Consider the following 13,312-nt stretch of genomic DNA (forward strand, 5'->3'; position numbering starts at 1 on the left):
CATCAACATTTGGCAATTATCTATTCTTCGCCTCATCTCTCGATCTCTGTCAGCTTGAATGGGGTCTGGCAGACATTTTCAGGTTTTTCCAGAAATGTTTGATTGGCCTCAAGCCTGGGCTCTCGCTGGGCCACTCAAGGACATTCACAGAGTTGTCTATAAGCCATTCTTGCTGTGTGCTCAGGGTCATTGTCCTGTTGGATGGTGAACCTTCTGCCCAGTCTGAGGTTCTGAATGCTCTAGACTGGGTTTTTATTAAGGCTATCTCAATATTTTGGTGCACTGAGCTTTTCTTCTACTTTGACGAGTCCCTCAGTCACTGCCACTGAAAAGCAGCCACACAGTTGTTTCAAACTTCTTCTATTAAGGGTAACTGAGACTACATGCTTCTGTGAACCTTCAGTGCAGCATTTTTTTCTGAACTGTTCCCCAGATGTGTGGCTTGATGCAGTCCTGACTCTGAGCTCTACAGTTGTTTATTTTATTTTTTTTTAGCCTCAGGGCTGCTGTTAGACCTTATATTAAGACATGTGTGCCTTTCCAAATCATACCCATTCAATTGAATTTGCCACAGGTTAACTTAATTTGAAGTGTAGTAACATCTACAAGCAATATGAATGTCCTTGAGCTAAACTTAAATTGTCCCACATAAGTGTACGAATACTTACGCAATTGAATCATTTTATTTTCTTTATTTTTAATACATTTGCAAAGATGTTAAAAACTTGTTTTTTGCTTTGCTATTATGGTGCATGGAGTGTAGATTGATGTGGAAAATAAGTAATTTAAAGTTTAACATAAGGCAGCAACATAACAAGGTGTGAAAAAAGGGGGTATGAATTCTTTCGCAAGACACTGAATTTTTTTTCTTCTTTTTTTTCAATTTTGGTAGAGCTTAGAGAAAGTTTAGTTTTCTTTCTGTTGGCTCATTAGTACATGTTAATTGTACCTTTCTGTGTGGGGTTGTATATGGGTTGGTTTGTCTGAATAAAGATGTAGCCACTGTGTTTGGAAACCAGGACGCGGGTCTGCCATCTCTGACCATCAACTTCACATACCAGGTTGAGATAGGGAGGCTCTCCATTGATCGATTTCAGCTCTGAAACTTTATTTTCAGATATCTTGAGGAGGAAATACACAGAAAATAACAGTCATACTGTACACTGTAACATATTTAAATGACAGGATGAGTATAGATGTAATTTTTATTCCATAATTTGAAAATAATGTTTCAGTAGCTACATAATTAATTATTCTGTGTATTTATAGATAACTACATCCTGGTAAAATAAACATCTGGGGCCTCATTTATAAAACTTTCTTACGCACTGATTTGATCTTAGAGTGTTCGTACGATCAAATCCACGTCAAAGTACAGATTTATAAAAACCGTCTTTGACGTGGAAAAGTACTTATCTCCACGTCAGATTCCAGCTTGGCGTACGACCGTTTCCTTGTGGTAATGCCTGGTATTGCAGATAGTTCAGCCTCACTATAATTTGATTTCTTGCGCTCCTTTTTACTTGCCATTGTCACAGAGTTTTTGCTTTAGGAATGAGCTCATTTTATATGTTAATTAATTAAGCAGGGGCGTTTCAACGGCGGAACATTCAGCTGCACACAATTCCACGATCATTTGTGATTTATAACCGAATGACTGGCGTACGCATGGATTTCGTGTGTACGTTCGTTTCTCTGAATCGCTCTTACGATCAAATCAGAAAAGTTCTTAGATAAAATCAAGGATGGTTTCTACGCAAGTCTTTATAAATGAGGCCCCAGGTCTTAAATTGCATGAAAATGTGTATTTATTAAGACATCTATTTTCTTTACCTCAAGATTCACTTTTGAATTTTCAAACTGCTCTTTTGTATTGATTATTTTGGTCTCCTTTGTGGACATGGGAACACGCATCTCTGTTTCTAACTGACAGGACACGGGCTTGCCAAACAATGCCTCTCCCATCTGAATCCATACGGGTTCTTTCACACCAACATGAAAAACACTCGGAGCAGTGATTAGGAATCTGACACACACACAGAAAAAGACTATTTCATTAAACTCAATTCAGTTTTGCTAAAAATTATTTATAAACATAGGAACAACATTCAAAACCCGTTTCTCATTTATATTTATTTTCTATGGAAGCCCATTGCCGCCACTGAATAAAAATAAAGAAGGTAATTGTGACTTTTTATCTCACAATTCTGACAATTTATCTCACAATTTTTTTCTGAGAAAAAAAGTCAGAATTGCACGTTTGTATCACGCAATTCTGAGAAAAAAGAATTGTGAGATAACATGTTTGTTTTTTGTTTTTTTAATTCAGTGGCAGAAACAGGCTTTTCAAGTAAAACTAAAGATTAAAAAGATATTATGTAAAGCATGGGACATTTGTATTGCTGTTGTGCTGTTGTCACAGTGTAAATACACAGTAACACTTTAAAATAAGGTTTCATTTGTTAAAATTAGGTAACTACATTAGTTAACATGAAATAACAATTAATTATTAAATCTTAATGTTAATTTTAACATTTACCTTACTAATACATTATTAAACTCAAAAAAATTTTTGATTATGAAATAACACTGAACGTTGTATTTTTTATTAACTAATGTTAACAAAGATTAATAAATACTGTAACAAATGTATTGCTCTTTGTCAGTTAATTATAGTTAGGGACCTTATTGTATAGTGGTAACAATTACACAAATAAAGTTCAAGTCAAAAATTTACATACACCTTGCAGAATCTTCAAAATGTTAATTATTTTACCAAAATAAGAGGGATCATACAAAATGCATTCTATTTTTTATTTATTATTGACCTGAATAAAATATTTGGTAACACTTTATAACGTTCAGTTGTAAGTCATTTATAAGTGGTTAGTTAATGATAAAATAATGATTTGCAAAACATTCATAAATGTTTAATAAGTGATATGCTAACAATTTGTGTATGTTTTGTTAATTCATTTACAAGTAATTTACAAGTAATTAGTTAATGATGAGCTAATCATTTACAAAACATGACTATGCATTCATAAATGATTAATAAGTGATATGTTAGTATTTTTATGTTTTGTAGATTAAGTTATAAATCATTTACAAGTGATTAGATAATGATGAACTAATAATTTACAAAACATGATTATATGTTCACAAATGATTATTATAGGGGTCATCGGATGGCCATTTTGCACAAGTTAATATGATTCTTTAGGGTCCTAATGAAAAGTTTGTAATATACTTTGATTAAAAATTCTCTATGGTAGTGTAAAAAAACACAAATTTTACCTGGTAAAAAATGCCTCTGTTCTCAGCAAGCGATATCAGTACCCGGCCCTTTAAATGATATGAACCTCTACTCACCCTGCCCCTCAGTTCTGTGGGGCGTGTCATTACATAGCACAAGGGGTGTTGCCTAGACAACAGTTGGGGGGTATAGTTGAATAGTTTGGGGAAAAATGGCACTGGGGGGGCTTTGAAGACACTGTACAACCCCATCCATTTAAAAATTAATTTCAAAACCAGAGTTGGAACCGAAACAAGATGACACCCGCAAAGAAGTTCGGCAATTACGGCTTATACTGGAGGTGTCTGAATGGTTAGTAAACTTAATGTCACTTTGATTTATGTTTGTATAAGGGTATGTCAGTGTAGTGTACTCAGAGCCATAGAGAAACAGAGTTACGACACTCCCATAGGCTTCCATAGGAACTAAGGAATGCGGATAAGGAATACGATAAAAAAAAATGTATGCTGAATGCATTTCGTTGCCTTGTGTTTTTTTAAACACTATTTTCATCTTTTCTATTATGTCAAATGCCATTTTTGCTTGCCTTTTATAATATTCAGTTATGTTGTATATTTGAATATCATAAAATAACACGAATAAATTACTTTTTTTCTTATTTAACATTAAATCGTTAAATCAAAACATATAAAAAAGAGAGTGTTTGATCATGTCCAAATACACATTCAAACGTATTTTACCTTAAATATCACACTAACTATAATATAACTACTATATTAGAAAATGTTATCTTTTAAATCGTCAGGATCATTATTGCACATATTATTTAGTACAAAAAAAACCTCCTCAAAATATTAACTAAATAGAACTGAACTATATATTACAATTATTTAATTGAATAAAAGTTACACTTAAGGTGTTTGGTCACATTTGACTGCCAAAAGTATGAGAACATATTAATTATGTCTATTTATCACTGCCCAGAATAAAATGCGATTGTAAAGCGTATTCAGAGAAGTTATCAATACACAATCAATGCACATTATGTGTTAATAATTACTCGAAATTGCTGCAAATATAGTAAAACTGCTGTCTATCCTACTTAAACCCATTCAAACACATTGACAGCGCGGAGTTGTTTGGAACTATTGGGCGCTCCACGAACCACGTGACCGCGCGGCGGCGAGATCAAAGCGTGTCGCAACTCTCTTTCTCTATGACTCTGAGTGTACTGAGACAGATACGAACGCGATGTGTTTACTGAGGTATAGAGACGAACGCGATGTGTTAACTGAGGTATAGCTGATTGAATGAGAGCAAAATGTGATCGGTTAACGTAACTTACCCCGTCCTAATATTGAAATACATAAATGTGAGTGTTATGGTCTTTACTCATATGCAGTTGCGGGCTGTAAACACTTTTGCCGGTATTGTGTTAACGTTCCCATTTTTAATGCAGTTATAATTGATCCAAAACGATTTAAAATAATTGTACATGACCTCTTAATCATTAACAGACACGTTTTAAACCATCTAGCATTACAAAGCTAAGCTTAATGTAGTTTTACTACAACATACACAGATTGTAAATAGACAATCACCTTAATGCATTGTTAATTATAAACGTGCGATTATGAATTATATTGACACGGATGTACATCGAGAAGACGACATAACCATGTTCTCTGAGAGTGTAAGTTACACTTTAGCCGCATTCATCGTGAAACACGCTAACTTTGGCACATTATTTAAAAGGCGATTAGCAAAGATTCATATAAAAAGAAATTAAACTCACTTCTTCTGGTGGAGGTGAAGCAGGAACACGAATAGTTACAGATCCATTTTTCAGCAGCAGCTTCGCAAAAACTGCTTTATATTGACCCTCGTTTTTAAAGCAGTATGGTGAGAAATGATTCGAGTAAACATGAACCCATTTAGGAGATCGATGGCCACATTCCCTCAGTGCCGTCAGTTTACTTCTGACTCGGGGCGGGTCTATGCTAAAACACTACTGTCTATCAACTATCGCAGGAGCGGCCTATGTCGGTGTTACGCCACAACCACAGGCATCTGAGAACGGCTCGATATGAGAAGAGGCAAATTATTTTACTTAATTAAAAGAAAACTACTGGGTGGATCTTTGTCATTCTAAGGTGGTTGTGTACACACTCTCCCAACACACATTTCAGTTCAAACAGCTTGTAAAAGTGCATGTGGCACCGGATGACCCCTTTAAGTAATATGCTAACAATTTACAAATCTGTCGTAAGTTATCTTAAAAAAAATAGCATATCATGAAATAATCAAACAGATCCTTAGTAAGTGGTTAATAAGTTACTAGTTAATATATTATTTGTCACTTAAAAATAATTAAAATATCAATCATTTAAATGTTTATCCTTCACTGAAGATCGTATCACGAATAAATCATTTACAAAGCTTTCTGCATCCCCTAATCTAAAGTGTAAACAATTCATCAGTTGTAAATGTTTTACTCATTATTCAAATGTCTTTCATCCAGTGTGTATACCCACCTGATACCCACACAACCTGTAACCGGCAGGTTTGTAAAACATTTACAACTGATGAGTAGTTTACACTTTAGATTAGGGGATGCAGAAAGTGTTGTAAATGCCTTATGTACACCAGATCATTTGCAACATGTAAGAAAGATCTACAAATGATGTGCACATTTACAAATGATGAATTGTTTACACTTTAGATTAGGGGATGCAGAAAGATTTGTTTATTCATGCATTTACACCAGGGGTTTTCAAACCTGTCCTGGAGCCTCCCCTGCCCTGCACATTTTGCTTGTCTCTCTCATCTAATACACCTGATTCAAATCATCAGCTCATTAGTAGAGACTGCAAGACCTGAATTGGGTGTGCCTAATAAGGGAGACATACAAAATGTGCAGGGCAGGGGAGGCTCCAGGACAGGTTTGAAAACCCCTGATTTACACAACAGCTTTTGAATACTTTGAAGTGTGTACTGCAATGTAAGGGCTGACTGGTAAGGGTAAAGATGTCTTCTTTGGCAAACATGAGCTGTGCCCCACACTCTGCACTTATTCACTATGCACCATGTAGTGTATGAATTATATAAAGTTATTTTGTATTTTTCATATCAACTTCAAATTTGGAATAACTTATTTAGATGTAAGGCTTCAAATTGATATTAAATTTCAATAAACCTGTTATGTAAAATATGTATTTTATATAAAATATAATAAAAATTGTACAGTGTATTTTCTTTACAGTAAATTTAAACTTCTGTAATTTGTTAATACTTTTTTTTTTAATTCCACTTCTGTAATAATCTGCTGATTGTTTTCTTTAATAAGAGACCCTTAGATCTGTATTCCAAAGTGTTCATGAATTGCAACAATTTAAGTTTGGATAGTGTACTTTCACGCCTATTTTAAAAAATGGGGGGTGACAGTTAAGGAGTTAACTAGTAATTTTTTAACTATTTACTAAGGATCTGTTTGATTTATTTCATTATATGCTATTTTTAAGATAATTTACAACAGATTAGTAAATCGTTAGCATTTTACTTACAATAAAATTAACACATCACTTATTAATAATTTATAAACACAGTCATGTTTTGTAAATAATTAGTTCATCATTAACTAATTACTTGTAAATTAACTTGTAATTGACTTGTAAATTAATTAACAAAACATACACAAATTGTTAGCATATCACTTATTAATCCTTTGTGAATGTTTTGTAAATGATTATTTCATCATTTACTAATCACTTATAAAAGACTTACAACTGAACATTATTATAAAGTGTTACCAAATATTTCACATAAAATGCATTTTTCATATAGTCTACAAGAGAAATTAATAGTTGAATTTATAAAAATTGCCCTGTTCAAAAGTTTACATACACTTGATACTGTGTTATACCTGAATAACCCACAGCTGTGTGTGTGTGTGTGTGTGTGTGTGTACCTGGTATTCATCACGTTGTGGGGACCAAATGTCCCCACAAGGATAGGAATACCAGTAGATTTTGACCTTGTGGGGACATTTCTCAGGTCCCCATGAGGAAACAGGCTTATAAATCATGCACAATGAGTTTTTTTGATGAAGTAAAAGTATGCACAATCTCCTGTGAGGGCTAGGTTTAGGTGTAGGGTAAGTGTAGGGCGATAGAAAGTAAGGTTTGTACAGTATAAAAACCATTATGCCTATGGAATGTCCCCATAAAACATGTAAACCCAACATGTGTGTGTGTGTGTGTGTGTGTGTGTGTGTGTGTTTGTTTGTTTGTTTTTTTTTGTTAGTGATAGTTGTTCATGAGTCCCTTGTTTTTTCTGAACAGTTCAATTGCCTGCTGCTCTTCAGAAAAATCCTCTAGGCCCCACAAATTATTTGGTTTTGTTTAGGGTTAGGGGCTTGTAATCATTATTAATTTCCTGTTTTACTAAAGTATTTAAGTACATGTAACATGTAACTTGATGTACAGTGTGGCAAGTCTTCATCAAAACTTATTATTATGGCTGCAAGTTTTATTACATTAAAGTCAACTGCCATTAAATCTGCATTTACTACTGGCAACATTTTTTAAAGCATGCATTACCTAAAACAGTTGCCTACAACAATACCTAAATACCTACATTGGTATTGGTTAACACTATTATTATTATGATTGTTATTATTAGGGTTTTGCAGCCTAGGTGTCATCACTATACTGTAACTACTACTGCAAGTTATAATAATGATAATTGTATATATAATACTTGCCTCTTTCTGTTTTCTCCCTGAACAGCAGAACACATGCACAGCAGTAGATAAAGAAGAGGGCGCATGTGGACCTCCATGGTGAGTCCTGTGTGAGCAACAGAGGATTCCAGGCAGATTTTAGTCTCTCGGCTCTGCTATGCAAATGTTGCATAAGAGCAACTAGGTGAATGTTATTATGGAGATGAACAGGGTTATCAGAGTTCTGTCATTGCATAACCAGGGTCTGTGCTCTCTCATTGGATACACTCTTAAAGTGGCTTCTCCAAAGTCATGTGATTTGAAAGAAATTTAAGCAAATATGGGAAAAATCAATGATTTGATGTGCTTTGGCTCAATTCTGTTTGGATTAGTGGTAAAATTTGAAAATCTAGTACAAAGTCAGCCAATATTGTCTAGATCCATGGACTTTTCATTGGATATAGTTAAACCATTCTGTAAAAACTATGTGATTTAAAATAAATTTAATTCAGTTTGTTTCTAGAGATAGGTTTAGGATTTTACATATTTTTTTTAAAGGAAACTATGTAAAGTTTAGAACTGAGAAACACTGAACTGAGCGTGTCAGACGTTCTTGGTTCCTTTAAAACACAACATGTTCTTTGGAATAACTTTGGGTTATCCTGGATAACATCATCATCAGGTCTTGCACAAGTACTGTATGTGGAGCCCATGCAGTACAGCATTGAAAAATGTTGCACTGCAAAAATAAAAAAAAAATAAAAAAAAATTATTTAACTTAGTATTGTTGTCTTGTTTCTAGTCAAAGTATCAAAAAATTCTTAAATCAAGATGAATACTGAATTTATTTTTTGCAAGTGAGATTATTAAATTAATGCATCTTCACATTTAGAACTACAGTAACATCAGCGTACAAAATGCTTCTGTACTTCTGATTTTTCAGGACATGGGGACAGGAGACTTATCAATCAATAAACTGACATTACTTATTTGAAAAAGTAACTCATACTTTCTTGTAACTTAAAAAGTAATGTATCACTGTACTGGTTAATAAAAAGTACTCTTATTACATACCTCACTTTACTTGTAATGCAATACCTCCAACACTGCTTGGTAAGTAAAAAAAAAAAAAAAAAAACGTACTCACCCCACCGGCAGATTTTTTTCAGAATTTTACTTATTTGACACAAAATTTACTTAATTTAGATTTTCCCCCCTACAGGAAACAAGACTAAATATCTTGCATCGTTTTGCTTATATTGTAAATGTTGTTCTCTCGCAAAGATGTTTTGCGTTCTCTCACAAAACCAGCTGAGTTTGGACAAACACTTCCATTTTACTTTACAGCTTGCAGTGATTCGTACAGCTCCAAATGTTCACAATGGAGTGGTTCATAGAGCTATACGTTATAGGGTTTCCTCCCATAAAGAATTTGCATCTTAATGAAGACGGTGATGAAAAAGACCAAATAGAAATTATTTAAAAAACTGGCCTATATTCTGTGCATATGCAAGCAGATGCTGAATTTCATGATCAGCGTTTTCTTCCCCATATAAAACCTTACTTAACGTGGCTTAATAAAAGAAGACCGTAAAAAGCCCAAATTTGTTTCTTAAAAATATGTAGAGACAAGTAATCCATTAAGCCACGTTTTATTGTTTTTCTCCCCCGTAGAAAAAAACATCTTCCGTCTTCATTAAGATGCATATTCTTTATGGGAGGAAACCCGATAACATGCAATTGAGCGCTTTCTGTTCATATTTTGTATGCTGTAAGGTGAGTACTAGTCCTCCAGTGTTTTACATTAAGCGTTTTAGAATGTCCTAAAACCGTGCTTTGAACTAAGCACGGGGGTGATGAAAGAAAATTCAGGGTGGGTAGAAAAAAAATCTGGGTCGTGGAAAAAAATTTCAGGGTGGGTAGAAAAAAAAATCGGGTGGTGAGAAAAAATATATTTTACTTTTTTTTCGTCCCCTCGCAAAACTTTTGCGTTCTCTCGCAAAGATGTTTTGCATTCTCTCACAAAACCAACTGAGTTCGGACAAACACTTCCAGTTTACTTTACAGCTTGCAGTGATTCATACAGCTCCAAATGTTCACAATGGAGTGGTTCATAGAGCTATACGTTATAGGGTTTCCTCCCATAAAGAATTTGCGTCTTAATGAAGACGGTGATGAAAAAGACCAAATAGAAATTATTTTAAAAATTGGCCTATATTCTGTGCATATGCAAGCAGATGCTGAATTTCATGATAAGCGTTTTCTTCCCCATATAAAACCTTACTTAACGTGGCTTAATAAAAGAAGACTGTAAAAAAAAAGCCCAAATTTGTTTCTTAAAATTATGTAGAGACAAGTAATCCATTAAGCCATGTTTTATTGTTTTTCTCCCTCCGTAGAAAAAAAACATCTTCTGTCTTCATTAAGATGCATATTCTTTATGGGAGGAAACCCGATAACGTGCAATTGAGCGCTTTCTGTTCATATTTTGTATGCTGTAAGGTGAGTACTAGTCCTCCAGTGTTTTACATTAAGCGTTTTAGAATGTCCTAAAACCGTGCTTTGAACTAAGCACCGACTGTATTTCTTAATACCTAAAGTTCAAGTTCAAAATAAAGCTCTATGAACCACTCCATTGTGAACATTTGGAGCTGTATGAATCACTGCAAGCTGTAAAGTAAACAGGAAGTGTTTGTCCGAACTCAGCTGGTTTTGTGAGGGAATGCAAAACATCTTTGTGAGAGAATGCAACAGTTTTGTGAGGGAATGCAAAAAAATGTAAAATATATTTTTTCCCACCACCCCAATTTTTTTTTCTACCCACCCCGAAATCTTTTTCCACCACTCCAATTTTTTTCTACCCACCCTGATTTTTTTTTTTTCCACCACCCAGATTTTTTTTCTACCCACCCAAATTTTTTTTCCACCACCCAGATTTTTTCCGGCCCACCCTGAATTTTTTTTTCACCACCCTGATTTTTTTCCACCCACCCCTAAATTTTTTCCACCACCATGACCTTTTAGGGGCTCTGTATATAAATGCATCTTGATTTAAAATAATATTTTGATATTTTGACTAGAAACAAAACAAAAACACTAAGTAAAGCCTTTTTTTTTTTTTTTTGCTGTGGTGTGATTAAATGGTTTTTAAATGCAGGGATTGCTAATTCATCCATAATACTGTATGAAGTCCCACAGCAGTGTGAAAAAAAGTTTGGGATCAGACTTGTAATGTTTTTTAAAGAAGTCTCTCACTCTTATCAAGGCATTAATATACACACACACACACACACACACACTGAGAGTTTAAAATAAATATTTTCATAATAAAGTATCACATTTGCATGTTTTCGGTTCTCTAACATTGGTTAATGGTCATATGGCGTGCAGGTAAACATAGAACATTTCTTCTTTTTTAGTAGAATTATTTTGATTGTTATTTTAAAATGTTTTATTTTAACCCGTTTAAAAAAAGGTTTTCATTTTAAAAGCTCTTTACTGACTGACGTTTCAGTGCACTTCCTGCAAATATGGAAAAAATAAAGGGTCTCAGTTAAATATGTGCAGTTTCACATGGTTAGTGCAAATTGCCACATGACCAGAGCAGTTTGTTTGCACCATGAGATAATGATGGTTGCATCAAAGCTCCAAAACATAAGGTTAGTAAAGTATGTTAAGATTTTTGGTACACATTATCTCTAAGATTAATATATAAAGTTTTGTGAGGGTTAGGTTAATATATAAATTCACATATATTCAGTTTTGTTGAGTGTTTTCATAGGATGAGTGATGGTCACAATTGTGACTGGTGGGATAACTGTGAACTTAGCTTTACAAAATAAAGATTGCACTAAAATGTTGAAATGACAAAATATTGCACTAAATCAAAAGTTCATATGTTACAAATAAGTTGATGCTGATCTATCTCTATATATACTGTATATATAGACACACAAACACATACACACACACACACACACACAGAAAACACTATTTAAGTCTTCCTACTTTAACATGTTGTTTAATTAAACTACCCCCCCCCCCCGCCTCTGTGTCTAACTGAGATTAGCCTGGTCAGTGAGCCTGTTGTGCTTTGACCTGGTCATTTGCATTTCTTTATAAATAAATACAAATATAATAAAATAATGTATAATTCTCATTCACATTTTGGTAACACTGTAGAATAGAGAACACTTCACTTTTAAGTACGACTTTTCCCTCAATAAATTCCTAATTTGTTGCTTATTAATAGTTGTTAAAAGTAGTTGTTAAGTTTAGGTATTGGGTAAGATTAGGGATGGAGAATAAGGTCATGTAGAATAAGGCATTAATATGTGCTTAATTAGTACTAATAAATGGCATATATTGTAGTAATGTGCATGCTAATAAGCAACTAGTTGAGGGAAGACACTGCAGGCAAAAACAGTTTTTTTCAGGCATCTGTCAAATTTGAGATTTTGGGCTTTTTGGTCCTAGTGTTTTTTCAGACTAGTAGAAAGAAAACATCCAAAACACACTGTTAAGTGTTTCTTTTATAGCACTTTATCTATTTTGTGGCAATAGATTTCAATTACAATTAATATTTTTAAATACCGTTTTCTTAAAATTAGTTTTTTCTCCTATACTGAGCCACAAATCTCCACTCCAGTAGCACTTACACACACCAAACTTTTTATTTCTGTCTATATCCTGAAGGTTTTTACAGAGGGATTTGTTCATATATAATTTGCTCGATTATATACAACATTTTATTCCTCGCAAAACTGTAAAAATATAGTGTTTTCTGTCTGTATTTTATAATTATGGAGTGATTAAATTTAGATTAAATCATTTAACTCTAATATGTCAAAAAAAAATTAACAAGAATTTTGAAACTGTATAATCTGCCAATGGGGTAAGCAAAACATTTCAAACAAGATTATTTTTCTTACCCCATTGGCAGATTATTTTGCTTGTTTCAAAAATGCACTTAATTTTGACTTGTTTTTTTTTCTGAAAACAAGATCATTTTTACTCATCTAGAAAATCCTTCTTGAATTAAGAATTTTTAGATATTTTGGCTGGAAACAAGACAAAAAATCTAAGAAAAGCATTTTTTTGCAGTGTAAGCAAGGCGATAACTATTAGTTATTTTTTTACCCTGTTCACCTGCAGTGTCTCGCCTTAAGAGACCGAAATGTCTCTCATAAATTTATAATCAGGATTGCTTATGGAAATACATTTGCAAACATGACTCCAATGTATCTGTTATAATTAACACAAAATCCAGTTGAACTCTAAAAGTCAAGAACAATCCTGAAAAAAAATGATTTTATCTGATCCCAATAAGTTCACCC

At 33.6% G+C, this 13,312-nt stretch overlaps 1 protein-coding gene across 1 annotated transcript in view; it reads right to left on the bottom strand.

The window, feature by feature from the left end:
- c4b (complement C4B (Chido/Rodgers blood group)) overlaps nucleotides 1-8,175 on the bottom strand; it is a 66,124-nt gene extending 57,949 nt beyond the window's left edge. Inside the window, exons 1-3 of the mRNA XM_073847832.1 lie at nucleotides 8,019-8,175; nucleotides 1,834-2,026; nucleotides 950-1,121 (exon numbers count right to left, since the gene is read on the bottom strand). Coding sequence (XP_073703933.1) covers nucleotides 950-1,121; nucleotides 1,834-2,026; nucleotides 8,019-8,095 — 442 coding nt within the window. The 5' untranslated portion in view covers nucleotides 8,096-8,175. The remainder of the gene's footprint in view (nucleotides 1-949; nucleotides 1,122-1,833; nucleotides 2,027-8,018) is intronic.
- Nucleotides 8,176-13,312: the final 5,137 nt, after the last annotated feature.

This window comes from Garra rufa, chromosome 9, assembly GCF_049309525.1.
Source record: "Garra rufa chromosome 9, GarRuf1.0, whole genome shotgun sequence".
Taxonomy (NCBI): domain Eukaryota; kingdom Metazoa; phylum Chordata; class Actinopteri; order Cypriniformes; family Cyprinidae; genus Garra; species Garra rufa.